Below are 18089 nucleotides of genomic sequence, written 5' to 3'. Positions count from 1 at the left end.
CCTGCCCATGGCAGGGGTGTTGGAACTCGATGATCTTTAAGGTCCCTTCCAACCCAAATCATTCTATGATTCTATGATTATCAAGACACTAGAAATCTGTGTCTAGGAATATACATAGGATTTAAAAAAAAATCCAGAAATACAGTATTTATTTATGAACAACCTCATTAAAAACCTTTTAGCATTTTAATTAAAAAAGCCTTGGCATTTTTAGAGAGAGGGGAAGAAGACCAAGTACAAAACCAGGTCCAAAGTAATTTCAGAGAGAGAAAACACTGGGTAATACTGGGCTGCCAAATTACAGTGTAATGGACTGCCCTTCCGCATGCACATGATTTGGCGGTCACAGCTACCCCAGCCTCTGCTGCCGCTCCTCCTTGCCGGGCACATCTGCCTGCTGCCAGCAGCCCCCTCTGTCCGTACCCCCAGATCCCGCTGCCAGTGCGCAGCTGTAGCAACAGCAGGGACAACATGCCGCAAGGCCCACGCACGCTTACCCCTGCTCAGATGTCCACCTCCCACTAGCCCCTTGCTTAAGGCTGTCTTCGCTGGTGTATCCACCACATACAGGTGTGCCATGGCGGTTTGTGCCGTGGTCTCTCCCAGAGTCAAGAGATCTACCTGCCTACAGGCTCCCCAGAAATCTGCCTGGGTACCTTCATGTCACAGTTTAATCATGAATCAAAGCACACCAATTCCTTCTGTCAGGGTGCTTGTACAACAGCTTTGAGCGTACACTTCAGGTAGAAAGGATCATCACAGGTCAACAATTTGTCTACAGCTAAAGGTATACAGGCTATAGTTAAAACTAAGCTCTGTTACCATCTAGACAGAAGATGGCTCCATCACGTTGTGCCCAAAGACACTGGCGCATACAGAAACTAGGCACAGGCAACCCACAATGTTTTAGAAGGTAAGGGTAAAACTAACATCTTGTTTAAGTTATGGATTAGCACTAGTCAGTAAAAGGTTTAGGTCTCTTCAAGGAAAGCTTTATTGTAGCAAGGTTTTTTGTAGAGGACTTGAAAACACAGACCACAAGACAAGTGTAAGCATTCTGGCAGTACGGTCATTACAAGAAACAAAAATCCCACTCTTAGAGCAAGCCTGTAGTTACAATTTTCTTTTATTCCTTTATACCTATGCCTGCTAGCTAGAATGCTAACATTTGAATTGCATTCAAAACAGAAGATTTATCTAATCTTAACTCTTATGCTGGTGTTCAGAGTGACCTTTCAGTTATCTGACAACTCTGCAACAGATCTGAGGAGTGACCCTGACGAGGCAGCAGGGCAGTGGGGCCTTAAAGCTGCACTGGCCCATCGGGAAGCTGGAGACACAGGGCGAGCAAAAGAAAGGTGAGCAGGGCTAAGTCATGGGCTCCTTGACACAGCAGGACCATAGGGAACACACCTGCATGTGGAGCATCTCTCAAGGTAAGGTTCTGCAGAGGTTAAGGAAGTTCTGCATGAACAACGAGGAAACAATTTTCCAAAGCCTCCATCTCATAAAAATATATACATTGTGACAACAAGTAGAAATGTTCTAAACCCCCAAAATAATCACAGATCTGTTATTGTAAATTTATGGGAGATTTAAAATTGTACAAAATTACTGCTTGTCAGCTGTTAATGACTGCTATGCGTAAAAATGGTTTTCTCGACCATTCAACAGTGGGCAGAGGTCTCTAAATCAGTAAATCTGAGAAGTAATTTTTAAGTCTGAGAAAAGTAATTTTTAAGGCTGAGAAAACCATTCGATGAACCTTAGTTTTCCACTCATTATCTTATGTTCAATTATACTGTTGTCACCTCATAATTAGTTTAAAACTTATTACCTTGTTTGTGTTATTCCATTCCCCAGTGTTGGGTTTGCAGCAGAAATTGGCTGAGTAAACGACTGTGCTGCTTTGTGCAATGGGACTGACAGCATATCAAATTTTTATGTTGTTTAACAACAATTGGGCATCGTTTGAGCATAATTCACGGAGGTGTGAAAACAGAATTGTTAATGTACTCATTTAAAGCTTCTCAGCTCAAGGAAATTAATCTGCAAGACATTTTTCATAACATATATCCACAGACTTCTATTGATTTTTTTTTTATTAAACTTTTACAATGATGCTTAAAGCCTGTGTCTTCCTTAGTCTCCCTTTGCTACAGCTTCTGTTTCAAAGGTTTATGTGATAACATGTATTACTGCACTTGTTTGCAGGAAAGACAAATGAAAACTGTGTATTCAAATATACCGTGTATCATCTCTTTCTTTTACCAGTTTAGGAGAGGCAGCTCATTTTCCCCGCTCTCATTTACCATCCTTGTTTAAAATAAAAAATTAGGAGGTTACAGAACAAACGCTAGGTTTTGCCCATATGAGCAGGACAGATGGGTATCTTTCTGAAATATTTATTGGTAGTCTTTCAGTAAGTGGTAGTAAGAGGGTAACAGATACCTTAGCAGCAATAAAGAGGAATCTCCAAACACATCAGATGTGGAAAGCTAAAAGCACAGCATAGCAGTATCTGCTGTGAAGATGCTCAGTTCTGCAAGAACTACTCTCAGTACACGAGAACAACATAGTACAAAAGATGTTGATGCTGATATTATAACACTTGCCACCACAGAAGTATGCAACTGTGTCTACTTTCAATGTTTAATTAAAAAAACTAAATCAGCTGTTAAAGGCAAGGCTCGCACATTCTCCTCACACACAACAGTACTGTTATTGAGGTCTTCCAGGAACAGAGAACAGAGCCAAGCCTCACCAACAAATGGTTTTATTAAAACCTAGCCCCATGAAACCACTCTGGTGTTTGTGGAAGCATACTTAACCCATACTTGGGCGAAGTTTTTCAACAACAGGCCCCTCCTAGTAATATAGCTGGAGATTCAATGGAAACCTGACAGAGGAATAGGGTCTATGCTCAAGAAACACTGTGAAATGTGACAACCAAAAGTCTGATGTTCACTCAGACATTCTAAATCTCAACCTATTTACAACTAAAAATAGACATATTAGACAGGTATCGTACCTAAATTCCAGCACCAGTGATTTTCCCAATCTCAGTTTTCCCCAGTATTTTTCATCACCAAAATTAACAGTTCACTGTTCTTAGAAATGGTATTTCTGACCCAGAGAGAATAATATAGACTACACCACCTTTCTCAAAATATGCAATTTGCAGCTCCCTCTGCATGGAAAATTGCCATGATCTGGTCATGACCATATCTTTTAATAGACTGGGAAATCAAAACAGAAAAAGGGAAAAAAAAAAGAAAGAGAATGGGATGCAGGCTCTTTCAGGATGTAATCTGCACATAACCTGAAAGTAGGCTCAGGGGAAATTCAGGCTTCCCAGCATTCTCCTAACACTAGGAGAGTAGACCAGGTCACTCAAATAAAAGGAATACAGTATTCAGGAGTAGACTCAGTATGGCTTCAGGCTTAAAATTGGAGAAGAGATAAGCAAATCTGCTACCATAACGTTCTAAGATTTCTTTCTGCCCGATCTACAAAGAGGTTTTTCATGACTAGCCCAGTTATTTTGGTAGAGGCTATAAACGGACTGTGTAGTCCTGCTTCATTCAAAGAATTATAGTTCATCAGGCCAAGGAGATTTGCTTTACCTGATAGGGCACATTTAGTCAAACAGGTACTTGAGTGGGCTGGTAAAGATCTCTTCTATATAACAACCTTTACATATAAGTAGCTTTTCCAGTGCAGTTGCCAAAGCATTAGTTTTATTTCTACATCTGCTTATGTTGTTTTATCAAAAGCACACAACACCAGAGCAAGCACACAGTAATGTCAGGAAGTTTTGTCTTGAGGATTATTTTTCCTCCCAGAAATATTATGTCCAGATGCCAAAACAGAAACTTCAAATGTCTCACAGATTAACAAGATTTTTTAAAAATAGTTGTGCAAAGACTTCAGGACAGGAAGAATTTATCCAGCAACATTTTCTCTGCTCTGAGTAGCAGTAAATGTAGTGAACTACTTGCATAGGTTTTAGGCATTGCTCCCTGTTCACTGCTGACATCTGACGGATCACCACAACAAGTAAGGCAACTCAAGGCCAGTGATCACCATTTTTGAGGAACGAGTCCAATCCAAAGAATGAATGACATTTACAGGGCACATGTGGAGTTTGCAGAAGGAGCCTAGCCATCAATATGGCAAAAGTCCACAAGTCAAAGAATTATGTAGAGTTTGATATTGTCTGGAAAGTATAGGAAAAAAAATTGCTGAGAGATGCAGCAGAAGATCCAAACTAAATGTACTTGTTGAAAATGCAAGATGTCCTTAACTGAGCAGTGAAATATCTCATCTACACTGTTAGAAAGCTGGAGAGCAGATGAAATAAAATCTAGAATAGCACAACCATTTGGTTCATTGCTAGTTTATCCATACTAGTAAAGGTGATAGTAATTACACCGCCTCTGGCACAAAAGGACTGCTTAGAACAGCACGAGCTATTATGTGAGAGTTTGGAGGCTATTCCTACATCATTAATCTATTTTGCTAGTTCAAGTAAGACTAGGATAGTTCAGATTGCAAGAGCCTTTAGGAGGTCTTTAATCCAACCTCCTGCCCAGAACAGGTCAGCCATGAGGTCATGTTGTTAGAAATTGGTTGCATAACCTGGTCTAACTTCAAAAATTGGATGCCAGGGGGTATTTGGACATACAGTGGGTGACAAAAAAAACCAAACTCCAAATTACCCTGGAGATTAAGAAACACAGCCTTGTCCATTCTTGTCAGGTGAATGAATGCTTGTTCACTGGCAAGAGATTGAAGTGCCCCAAAACAGGCAAGCTGGAAATCTCCAAAGCAGCAGATTGATGATGGAAAACAGTAGGGCATACAAAATCTTTTTAATGAAAACGTGAAGGACAAGGGAATTTATTAATGTTGTTTAAAATACCTATGTACCCTCTTACAAGAATCTCACATGCTTTCAGCAAAGGAAAACAATAGTTCTATTTATAAACACTTCTTTTAAATAAGCATTTTGTTGTTCTTTGACAATCTTTCTGATCAAAAGATATCTGCATTTTAAGTGTTACTGTAAACTAAACAGATTTAATCATCCGAGAAGACAATTATTATTAAGAACAATATTATTTGTGTGTTACCACTTAACAGCATCTATAGACATGGAACTCAAAAGCAAATTCATTTGCATTTGACAACCTAAAGGGCTCCTCATCTACTACATAGCTATGATTTAAAAACCTTATTTGTTTCCTGAAACTAGATATAAGGCCCTCTCCTGTGGTAACAGTGGAGTCACTTCCAAGCTCTTTGAAGGCTCCAATTTATGTTTACTAAGCAAACATCTGTAGCCTGTGAAGAGTTAATGGATGCTTGTTACCACTTCTGCTGGAGATTGCCAACCTTGCAGCAAAACCAACAGGACACAACACAGACCCATACCTCCACTACTCCACCCCACAATAGCAAGTCTTCAGGTAAATCTGGTTTTGTCAGGGGTTTAAGCCAAACAGCAGATTAAAATGGATGAGACAGCTTGCTCTTTTCTGGGGATGATACTTCTGGCAGTAAGTAAAAAAGGAGACAGGTAACTTTAAAATAACCACAAGAGTGTGGCGGTTTAACCCCAGCCGGCAACTAAGCCCCACACAGCTGCTCACTCACTCTCCCCCAGTGGGACGGGGTAGAGAATCGGAAGGGTGAAAGCGCAAAAACTCATGGGTTGAGATAAAGACAGTTTAATAGGTAAAGCAAAAGCCATGCACACAAGGCAAAGCAAAGCAAAACAAGAAATTCATTCACCACTTCCCATCGGCAGGCAGGTGTTCAGCCATCTCCAGGAAAGCAGGGCTCCATCACATGTAACTGTTACTTGGGAAGGCAAATGCCATCATTCCAAATGTCCCCCCATTCCTTCTTCTTCCCAGCTTTATCTGCTGAGCATGATGTCATATGGTCTGGGACATCCCTTGGGTCAGTTGGGGTCAGCTGTCCCAGCTGTGTCCCCTCCCAACTTCTTGTGCCTCCCCAGCCTCCTCGCTGGTGGGGTGGGAGGAAAAGCAGAAAAGGCCTTGGCTCTGTGTGAGCACTGCTCAGCAATAGCTAAAACATCTCAGCATTATCAACGCTATTTTCAGCACAAATCCAAAATATAGCCCCGTACTAGCTACTATGAAGAAAATTATCCCAGCCAAAACCAGCACAAAGAGTCATCAGAAGTAACGCTGCAGAACCCTAAGAAAAGCTGCATTATTTTGAAGATATGTCTGGACTAATCTACCAGTTAGAAATATCTCAGTTCTTTTTTTCTTTTCCTTCTTTTCCTTCAATTAAAAACAAGCAGCTGGTCAATATCCCCACAGCAGACAAATTTGGAGTTCAAGCAGCAATTTTTCTGAATTGACAATGTCACCCAGACTCTACCGTTCATGCCACAAGAAGGAGCAATACATATAAATGGATAGCAGCATTAGTTTGGTTGGTGTTTTTTTCACCATACAGGCAGAAATGAACTTTTATACTGTGATGAAGTAGATAGATAGATAGACAGCTAGATAGATAAAACAATTAAGAAATGCAGTAGTATTACTGTTAGAATTGAAATACACTAATATGATTAAGATACCAAAAGAGAGAGCTGTCTCCTGCTGGTAAGGTAAGGCGCTCTCTGAACTACTTTTCTAAGAATTTGGTTTAAATTGAGTTCTGGTATATCAGGCATAGAGTAATCAGTGAATTATATGCTGTTTTAGAAAGAGAGAAGATGAGAGAGAAGAATAACTCTCCACATGCAAAAAGGAATGAAAACATTCTAGTAAGATCACCTCCAGGTTTTAATTTAAATGTGTGCTTTAAATGCACTGTTACCTCACTTTCTTTGTCCAAAACATACATTCTTAGAATATTTAGCAAGGAGGCACACTACATGCTTTAACATAACAATTAATATAAGTTATGGGTAAAATCATGGATCTTCTGAAGCCATGGAATTTACACTCAGTTCAACTTGCACTAGGATTTCATTTTCAAGCCTTTTTAAAAATGGATTAGTGAGAAGAAAGCCCACCTAACAGATTACCAAAACTTTTAACCTTCAGGAACTGCACAAATCCCTGTTACCAGCTATAAGAGAAATGTAAAAATACTCCAGATGATCCAAAATATCACAACTGTCATCAAGGCATTAGCACCTCAAGATTTAGAGTCCCAAACAGATGCTTTCACATTCTAAATGACGGACTTGAACCGGAGTAGTTTCATTAGGATACAAATGGCTTTGAACATTATCTCTAGCCTTTGAGTCCAAAATTACGGCACTTAAAACTGGCATCAATTTTGGCTGCTGATGAAAGGAGCAGTTCTACATATTTGTCATTCCTGACTTCTCCTTGCTGGCACTTCCCTTGGGCCAGCATCAGAGGCACGAGTTGGATGCAAGGTTCTGCCACAGTTCACCTCTGAATCTCAGAGCTGTAGAGCTTCCAAAGGTCCCACAGACTTCAAGTGACAGAGTAGATGCTGAAACCTTTGAAAGGGATCTTGGTACCCAGAGTCTCTATTTGTACCAGAACGGTTCCCCCCCTCCATATAGGTTGGGCAAAGATAAAATGATTAATGTTTGAGTAAGAGCAAGTTCACTCTACTGAAAGCTGTGCTGTTGGAGATGCTGTCAAACACTGATGAAACCCATGGGACTGCCTGAGGTAAACTTGAAAGAAAATCATCCAGCTAGCTTTGGTAGTTAAACTACCAGTTAACACTGACAGTTAAACTGGTGAAACTATAAACTGGTTTGTTGCCAACACTGTTGATCTTAGCACATAGATAATATTCAAATATCTTTCACTACTGTGGAGATGGTAGCCTTCTGTTAGAGGAAGCTGGCATCTTATGTCAGTCAACTAAATTGCTGTGGAGATTCTGCATTTGTTTGGCCTGTTTCACTTTTTCGTTCATATGCTCACTTCAACTTCTGCGCCTGCCTCATCATCAGCTGAACACTTCACCTTCTTACTGTTGCATCAGGCATTAGCAGCAGCAGTGATCGATCTGTCCAGTTCTATTTACATTAGTCTAAGTACCAGACGCATTTGTCCTATATCAGAAAAAAATTAACTTTTGTGAACACTACAATCTGTGAGGTAACACTGTTCTTTGACAAACAAGCTGTTGGTGCTTAGTTTCAAACACCACTGCATAAAAGCCTTCTTCCTTTCCTAGGGTTGCCATAACAACAAGCGGAGCAATGTCATTTTGCTAAGTAATGACAGTGACAAATATGTAAGAAATGCAAAGGTCTGGGGAAATGGGACCAAGATTAGAGCTTCTCTTCCTGCCTTTACAAAACATTTTACTGTGGATTCATCTTGCAAATCCTAAGCTGTTCCTATGGGAACATGAGAAATAGCTAGTGTTAGTGCTCCGTGTTGCCTCATTTTTCAGAAAGCCAGTGTTCTTCTTGTGGATGCTTTCTCAAGACATAGTGCTGGATTAGTAATAAAGAGTACAGGATATGATCTTGAGCTCACAAATGCCTGTAAAAATCTGGAATGAATCCTAATTTTACAGTGTAATAAAGTGATAATGCTGTCAGACCTTTTTCTCTTTAGTAGGTAAGAAAGGGTTGCAGCAAAGATGCCATTTTATTGAATGAATAACATCATGGACAGGTGACTCAAGAAGTCAGGAAGCTATCATCTGAATAATTCTTTTGTTGACCATGAGAATGGTAAGTATTTTTTTCTTAATTAAATCAAGAATAACACCTAGGACACCAACCAGAAAGAGGAAGACTGACATTCTTACCACTTTATCATGAAAGCTATTTTTTCAGGTGATTTTCATTTGGGATCACTCAAACTCTGATTTAACAGAAAAATTAAGGTTACTTAATTTTTCCAGGTTGGGGGAAAGGCAGTCTTTTAGCGTACACAGCCAAAACATTTTCCTTTTTATGCACTTTCAAAATTTAAATATTCTCTTTTCTTGCCTACTGCTTAGAACAGTTACATTTTCCTTCTGTTTGTTGCATGTATTAATCAAAATAAAATCACTGAAACTACAAAAGATTTACCCTAAATGCACAGAAAGCAAGAGTCTTCCCTCACGCTTCTAACTTTCTTCTAAAACTATCACATGCACAGTGGCTGTTCCACGACTCCAGTCCCCAGATGCAATGACCATGACTATTCCCAGCTAGACACCATCAGTCATACACTTCCTTGATGTAAGTACGAAACACCTCTCCAGTCACCCTGTACTCCTGCTTCCTTCCAGGCTTGGTACAGCTTCTGTAGTGTTCCTGGAATCTGTCAGTCCAAGAAAAAATGGACTTGTGTCCATGTTGAGCTAATCACCTCTCCCTACAGGATCTTCTGCTGCCTTATTTCACTGCTTTCATTAAGCTCCCCTGAGATCTGTATGTCCATACATGCTGATGTTAGCAGTTTAGGGCTTTAAGGGACTTTCTACATCTGCCTTGGGGTTTTTATGCCAATAGAGAGGAGAAACAATAACAAATCAGAAATACATCTAATTATATAATCCACAAACTGTGAAGAAATTGCATTTGTTAACAATCATTAATATCGATTTACTGTGACAACTACACAGTATCTATGCTTCTCTTTTCAGAAAGCTGAGATGTTTAATGACAAATGAGGTTAAAAAAAATTAAAAATCATAGTCCCTTGAACAAACATTTTGTATGACATACACCATCTGTTTTAAAGCAGAACTCTCTCTGGATTGCAATGGAGCTGATAAGCTAAATCAGGACATACCTGAATATTAAGAGGGAAAAACCTATTGCTATAAAATTTAATGACAGCCCAACACCAACCTGTGTCTTTAACTAAAACAGCATTAAAAAATCAACCCCAAGTGCTTAATGGAATCAAACAAGGTTTATGAAAGGGATGTAGCTGTAGTAATTAATCTGTCCATACAAAATAATTATTTTCACTTATTAGAAAAAATTGAAGTTGCATAACAAGCACATAGTTGCTTGACAAGACAAGACAAGACAAACCACAAAGAGAGGAAAGAGACAATTAGGCACTGGTGAGATGGACAGAGTATACCAGTATGTTTGATCACAAGTTTCCATAAATGTAACAAACATTGCTGCTTCTCTAGATGACTAGGTTTCCACTACAGAACTTCAGGCACTCAAATAAATTAGATTAGATGGTGAGAGATAAGATGTCCCAAGTTCCCCAGAGAGAATTATGATACATTCTGGAGGTGACATCTAGCGTATAACATCAAGTCTTTTATCATTATTTTAGTAATCACGTAATAAATCCAGCAGGCAAGTTCTGAGATTTATATAGCCTTGAAACCTCCTGAGTCTCAAAATCCAAGTAATTTCATAGTGATCTTGACATAATAGAAAACCAAGAATTTCATATACACACATAAACCCCACCAAGACAGGTAGACATAACTCACACAGGCTCATACACCTGCAAAGAGTAACCACAGGGACAGTTTAAAAAAATTTCTTCTTACCTGCTACTGCTTCAGAACTGATGCTATCTTTAACTACACAAGCTGGACTTATGGGCAAAACATCATCATCAAAACTGATCAGATCTCTTTCCACATCTAGATTATTTTGCAAAGCAGGTGCTGAGGAGTTGGCTGCAGGTGACAATTCCCCCAGAGACTTGAAAACTTTTTCTTGGGCAGATACAGAAGCCTGTGGGGGAGCAGCAATCGGTTTTAGTGTGGCCAAAGAAAGGACAGGATTTTCTGCATAACGTGACTTTTTAGGAACGAGAGGCCTTGGAGCAGGAACGGGAAATTTCTTTTGTCCATCGCTGTTCTCTGCAACTGATCCACTCCTTACATCAAGAAAATCACTACTACTACTTTTAACAAGGCCAGGTTTTGGCTTCTTTGGCAGCTCAGGTTTGGTTACAACACTGCTCCCAACTACTTCAGGTTGAGGCTGCAATTCCTTGGAAGGTGTTGATTTGCTTTCTGTCCATGCATCCCAGTCTCCTGAAATTCTGCTTACCCCTGGCTTTGGAGCAACTACTGGCTTCTTTGCAGTAATAGGTCTTGGGGTGAATGAACGAGGGGCAACTTCTGGCTTTTTTGATAATCCTGAGGTATTAGTTCCTTGGGATTCAAAAACTTTGATCCTTGAAACAATACTATTTTGGCTCTTTTCTGTACTCATGCTGTCCATCGCCAAGTGATTGTCTAGTAAGCTGTCATCTAACAGAGGTGACTGCTGAACTGGACGTTGCTGCCTTTCCGTGGTAGGCTGGTTCACTTCTCCATTGTCTACCTTACTTTCAGTATTTTTGACCACAGGTCTGAGATTGCTTCTTGATCTTGGCTTTGGCACAGGAGGTATCACAGCATTGGGATTTTCTTGGCACCTCTGACCTTCAGACACTTCAAAAACTATTAAGGGATTCTTATTTTCTGAAAGACACCTATTCAGGAGATATGCAGAAGGCCTAGGAGGTTTAAGAGGACTCTGCCCTGCTAACAGAAAAGAAAAGGTTTCAGTTACCTATTCCAGAACACTTTATTTATGTTATTTTTTGTCAGCCATCGGAATGGTAAACATGATGGTTTTCATTCAGAACTTACTGCTGCTTGTGAAACTGCAGTTCTCTTTCTAAAAAGATGAATGAAAAAAAATATACAATCTCTAGGAAGAAGCTGAAGATTGCTAAAATGCATGGTATATACACACTGTGAGTTTAAAACTACTTGTTAGCTTGCAGCATGAGGGGCATGCAAGCAACATCTAGACCAAAGAATAGTACAGTATTGTCCCCAGCTTGGTTTTCACACTTTTCAGTCTGAACGTGTAACACTGCTGTTATTCTGGCTGGACATCTGACCTCCTCTGGCCTCAAAGCAATTGCCATTATAGCTGAATCGAGCAAAACTTTCAAGGTTTAATCATAGTCTGACCGTGAATGCAATGGCAGTTCTTCAGAAGAGGGGATTTTTATAGAAATTTACACCAGTAATAATTCACAGAAATTTAACTGTTATTCATATTAAATGCTGCACAGACCAATAATAAAGAACATCTTCAGGAGACAGAGTAAGGTTTGCATCAATAAGAAATCCAAACCAGCCTCACCCGGATAGCCTGCAGATTCCCAGTGTGTAGGCACACTAGTTTTTACATTACTTCCTGGCAAATGGCCGATTAGTTCCTCTGGAAAGTCAGTTTGTGTTGCAGAAGTAGTGGTATGTCTAGGAGCAGCAGCATTATTGTTATTTGTTGTATTGACTTGCACTTGATTGATTTCTTTTATCACCTGCTCATATGATGGTGGAAGCTACAAAACAGAGAGATAAATATTAATGTACGTCCAGATGTGATCCTTTAAAAAAAAGAGCATATAAATTTAAAAATACTAAATTAACATATGCAGAGGAAAAGAATGCTGTCATAGTCTTTTATTCAATGTTATGAAAGTCTAAGCAAGCAAAAACTCTGTTCCTCTCTAACTTAACGTGCTTTTTACCTTTGTAAATCAAACACACCTCATGTAAATTCACGCTCACCTCAGCAGGAATATGCTCATTTCTCCTCCACTGAGCATGAGATGAAGCAGAAGGGAACCCTAATCCATGAGGAGTGACAGGGTTTGCACCTGGAAACCAGGAGGATGGCCGGAGGGGTTCAGCAGCAACTATTGTAATTTCAGGACGCCTGGAAATGAAGGCAAAGGGGAATAATTACCTAAAACATTTTAAATAGTTCTTTTAAGTATAAAAGACCAAGGTTTTCTCAGCATGGGAAATCAGGTCTTTTTGATGTAACCAAAGATGTTTTTCCATTATTTCAAAGTAACTTACCTGACCTTTCTAACAAGCACTTAGGCTTCTATTCAAAGGACCTAATTAAATGCCTAAGCCAAAAAGTAGGTTTACTGGCTTCAGTGAAATAATTTACATGTTTAAAGTACTAAAACACAAGTGTAACTCAATTAGATGGAAGAAGTCTTAGTCTTCAACAGGTAATGAGAACTAATCATGTGTTTGCCCTTAGCCTGCTACAATGTGAAAACAGTAGGATAGTTAAAACTCCTTCTGGCTGGCTACCTAAAAGCTTGTCTACCCTCAGACCTCTAGGGAAACCTCCCACTTCGCTGAAGTGGGGCACAGCAAGCCTCAGGAGGCCTTTGGGACAGGGCCTATCTGCTTACAGCACCTAGCACAATAGAGACTTCTGTGACAGTTAAGGACCGGTAGGCACTACTCCTGTTTTATCACTGTAACGACTGCTTTAGAGCATAAGCTGCCGTGATGGCCCACCTTCCCAGACCACGGCCCCCAGAGTACCACTGACCAATCTAGAGTCTCTCACAAAATACACTATGAGAAGTGAGTTTTGTGAGTAGATGAAGCATCTGCTACAGAAGCCTCTGTCTGCTGACAAAAAAACCTGCACAAGCATAACTTCTAAAACTATTGTAAAAAGAAATTAAAAAAAAAAGGGGGGGGGAGGGGCTACAATTTCTTCACACCTGAAATAATGGCAGACTCAGTTCACCAGCTATCCAGGTTGGTGACCTCCTTTCTCAATACCCTTTGAGAAACTGGAAGGAGGCCTGAAAGTGTGCTTATTTTCATTGTCAAGTGATTCTGTAAATAGATGTCAGGAAAGTAAAACAGTTCTGCAGAGGCTTGATGGTTGGTTGCATTTTTTTTTGAGGACACACACAGAAGTTGATGAGAAAACTCCTCAAACTCTTAACCTACCCTGTGCTTAAGAATCACAGTATTTTTATTTTATTCCAAGTCTAATTTACTTTTAAACACACTAAGAATAGAAAGAAGGAAAAAAAAAAAAAATAGAGGAGAATTCCACAAAAACTAATACTGTGACACAATCTAACAAGCCTTACAGTAACACCTAATTGCAATATGAAAAACAGCATCATACCTTCTATCCCTCTGCTGTTCGCTATGGCTAGAGGTCCGAGAAGCTATTTAAAGAAAAGAAACAAAAGTTTTGAAGAGGTTAAAATATACTGTCACAGCAATACGATGAGGATAATAGCAGAGCCCTTACCAATCCACTATCAATGAAATGGAGAACATACAGCATCTGATCATAAATTCCAGATTTTAAGAGTGGCCAAGTTTAAAAAAAATAAAATTATTTGTATTAAATATGAGAAGTTTCTAAAAGGTTTTGGGTGCAGTTTCATAATCCGTTTAAGTCACTCTATGTCCAAGTTACCACCAAGAGAGATGGTCCTGTCCCCTTTTTTCTTCCTCACCACACATTCCTGCATTCTGCATTGCGGTGACCCTAGAGTTGAAACTTCTTTGTCTGTAGTCAAAACAATCCATGAATAAAACAAAAAGAAGTGTTAAACACATCTGGCTTTGCTTTGATGGCTCATTTCTGAGATGTGTTCTTTAATCTTTTTTAATGTCTCTTTTTGTTTTAGAGAAGGGAAAAGTACTAACGCACAAAATCTAAGAAGCTATTTCACCCCCCTTTATGTAAAAAGAAAAAATTAAATGTTCCCAGCTAGAAACTTCCTAAAGTTTAATCACTTGTGGATTAATCTCTTCGTTTTTCTATTTTTGCCATATTTATATTCAAATAATTTTTTCAATGGCCACATTGTATTTTCTTTTTGATTTCTTTAGAGAGAAAAGGAAATTATCCGAGGGACAAATTTTTGCATAGCAAGTGCAATTTAGGAAGTGGTAGAGTCTTACTGTGCAAAAGCTGACAATTATGCTGTTTCTGTGCCATCACAGAATCATTAGCTGAAATCGGCAAAGCATACTTGATTCAAGAGTTGCATAGCAGTGTGTCAAACATACCTCTTCCACAGGGCATTTTTGATGTGCACTATTCATGAGTGCTAGAGGAAAAAAAGAAGGGGTTACAGAAGAGGAAGAGGAGGTGAAGGAGAACAAACCAAGGCTTCAGAGTGACAGAAACCATGATCAAATGGGTTAGTCACGCAAGGATAGCGCACGTGCCAGTGTTGTAAAAGGACAATTGTAATGTCTATTCACAATATAGTTTCTTAAAAAACTAAAATAAAAGCAGATTTTATTTCTAGTCTCATGCTGATTTTAACAATGGCTGTTTAGAAGCTTCCTTTGCAATAAATTAACCGTGAAGAATATAACTGAATATGGAAACATCCACTGTATGGCTCAACAAAGAGCCACTGGAGGAACAAGGATAGGGAAGTCAAATCTCTTTGAATGCTTTATTTAGTTTAAAATCATGGTTTATTTGGGTCTGCACTTTTTCCCTTCCAAAAATAATGGGTTACACTGAGGAGTTGATACAGATGCAAAGCAGCTGGGACCCCATAATTTATACTCTCACCTATCAAAGAAGTATGGGCAGGCAGGCTGATCCTAGTAAGAGGCACACCTCAAAGTTTCAGGCATGACTGCAATTCTCCTAAAATAAGTAAATAAAAATCCCCTACACCTCACCTTCACTTTCTTCTTCAGAGATCTTAACACAGCATTGATCTAATACACACATTAAAGAAAAAAAACCAAACTCACCCAAACCAACGAATTCCAAAGTTACTTTTGCAAAGAGGATGGAAGAAAGTGTTCATTTGGTAAATGTATTCAATACAACTGCTTGGGGTGTAGCCAAATTACAATGATAAGGGCATTAGAAATAAAAGCTAATTAATGAGGGATGTAAAACTGAACTGATAAACCTGTTAAATTCTTTCATTCTTTCTTCGAGATAAATTTTACATGCTGTTTTCTCCTGTGAGACTCTAAATGTACTTCTATTTATTAAAGTTATTAAAACAAATAAGAAAAACCTAGAAAAAGTCTGAAAGACCTTTTTCCTCTCTTAACATAGGCAAAAAGACTCCAGTGAGGCATCTATGTAATCCATCAAACTCCAAATTTCAGGTAAACAAGTAAACTCACTTGAAAACAACACATTTAAAATATTTACATAAAAATAACTTTAGTAGTAGATATAAACACATCTTTTCAAAAGGGCTAATAGCCAAGGCATCATATGTTTTCAGAATGTGCTCATTCTGTCTGAAAAAATAAATCTCCCAGGCATTTATGGAATCAAGCTACTTCCATGTACATAAACATTTCATATAAACATTTCTTTTTTAAGGACCTTGACAAAGTTCTTCCCTCCTTCCATCAAACACTCCCTTCTTTTTGCTGTCACGTTTTTGTTACAACCACACTTTTAGAACATCTTTGGTTTGGAAGCTCTTAAATACACAGTAGGAGCAGAGGTGAAAGCTACTGCATCTTCTGCTTTCATGTATTTCTTGGAGTTCCACAAATGCTAGGCAAAAGAAAATACAAACTTTCTAAATAATCCTTGCACCCAGACTTGCACAGCTTTCATTCCTTTACCATTTCAAAGAAATGAATTTGAATTAAAAAGTGTATGAGAGAAGACATGAATTTTTAAAATACAGCAAACACCTGATTTGAAAACAAAAGAAAAAAAACCTGCAGCCATTTTTCTGGCCTTGTGGTCTTTTGATCCTGTAAGTCATTCCTTTTGTGGATTGCCTTGAAAAAGCATGTTATTAACTTCTCCCCCAGATTTCAAATTATGACAGCTTTAAGATTTAAAACCCCTTTCTTCCATCAGGGGAATCAATGGAAATGTATTTCCAAGACAGTTGGCTCCTCAACTTCCACACTAAGAAATGCTCAGGATGAGAATTGTTGACATTTCCAGAAGCATATGCTTAGTGGTATTAAGTAAAAGGTAAACAAACCAGTTAAAGAAGGGATGGGAGAGGAAAAACTCAGTGCATAAAATCTGCACTTTTTCATCTTATAACTTTATTGGTCTCAGGGGAAAGAAACAAACATCAAATCAACTCATAACATTGTCACTATTTATTTCCATTAGTGTCAATGAGGCATCTAAATGTGTTTAACCTAGTATAGTAGAATTTAAGCAAGTAAAGGATTAATGGTAATACTGTAAACAGAGGACAGATCAGTGACTTATAGATTAATTTTTTGTACATTTTTCTTACAAGCACTATTTAGTGGGCTTTATCCAATTATTTTTGAATGTGCAGTGGTAAAGGGTACTCAGTTTGTGCTGTATACTTATGTTTAGAATGTTTTTCCTCTTGTTTCTTCTCTGGGTACTACCTTTCAAGTGCACTTAATATGTCATTTGTATTTGAAACACATACATATTATGGTGCAGGGGGCATTTTAAACTGCGAGATCAAGATGCCTGTAAGTACAACCACCATTATACCATCAACCCATGAATTGCGATGCTACAGACAAGCTGGTGGCAACAGAAGTCCGACATGCACTTTTGAGTCTTTGGAAGAGAGCTGGGCTAGAACTTAGTCTTTCAGGCAATCTTTTAAGGCAATATAGAGGCAACTATGAAGTTCATTCAGGGATCTACTGAGATACCACCCTGCTGTGAGCACTGAGCACTTCCACAACATAGACACCGCATAATAATATTTCTGTGTTTCCATTAGCAAATTTGTGTGCAATACTGAACAGTTTTGTCATTGCAGAGTGTTTTACATGTAAGTTTAATTTTGCATCAAAGATTGGAATCATAGCCTCAAATAGCCCAAGCCTTGTGGGAAATCAAGCTCCAAATTTTTCTGGTGATTTTTATCTATTGTCCTTCCAGCAGCCGTGAGTAAACACAATCCTGCCAATTAACTATTTCAGTTAATTCATATTAACTATTATTAATAGGTTTAAAAGTAATAATATTACTTTCTACGACAAGGACATGTGCTAATATTTAAAAACAGCTTCTTACAATGCTTTTTTAGCACCGGGCTAGACATTTCTACCATCAATCCTATGAAATGTGTAGACTATTAGACTGAGAAGTTATTTTTCTCACTATATAGCTGCCTAGGAATAAAGATTATTCGTTATAGCATCTCAAGGAGAGCCTCAAGATTGGGCAAACATTCCCTCCCTTACCTACAAAGTAATACATCAGAAGAGCTGACAGAATGGTCCCATGCCAGAGGCAACACTTGCAGTCTTTGCAATACCAAAGGTGTTACACAGCTGTGGAGGCCGTTCTTCAGGGAACACTAAAAGGAGCAGGTAATCCT

General features: G+C 38.8%; 1 protein-coding gene across 1 annotated transcript in view; it reads right to left on the bottom strand.

Moving 5' to 3' along the window:
• Window positions 1–11191, bottom strand: part of SH3D19 (SH3 domain containing 19) — a 33573-nt gene extending 22382 nt beyond the window's left edge. The window contains exon 1 of the mRNA XM_010586137.1: window positions 10507–11191. Coding sequence (XP_010584439.1) covers window positions 10507–11191 — 685 coding nt within the window. The remainder of the gene's footprint in view (window positions 1–10506) is intronic.
• Window positions 11192–18089: the final 6898 nt, after the last annotated feature.

The sequence above is a fragment of the Haliaeetus leucocephalus genome, unplaced genomic scaffold, assembly GCF_000737465.1.
Source record: "Haliaeetus leucocephalus isolate CR32 unplaced genomic scaffold, Haliaeetus_leucocephalus-4.0 Scaffold140, whole genome shotgun sequence".
Classification (NCBI taxonomy): Eukaryota; Metazoa; Chordata; class Aves; order Accipitriformes; family Accipitridae; genus Haliaeetus; species Haliaeetus leucocephalus.
This window is presented reverse-complemented; position numbering and strand designations above follow the sequence as displayed.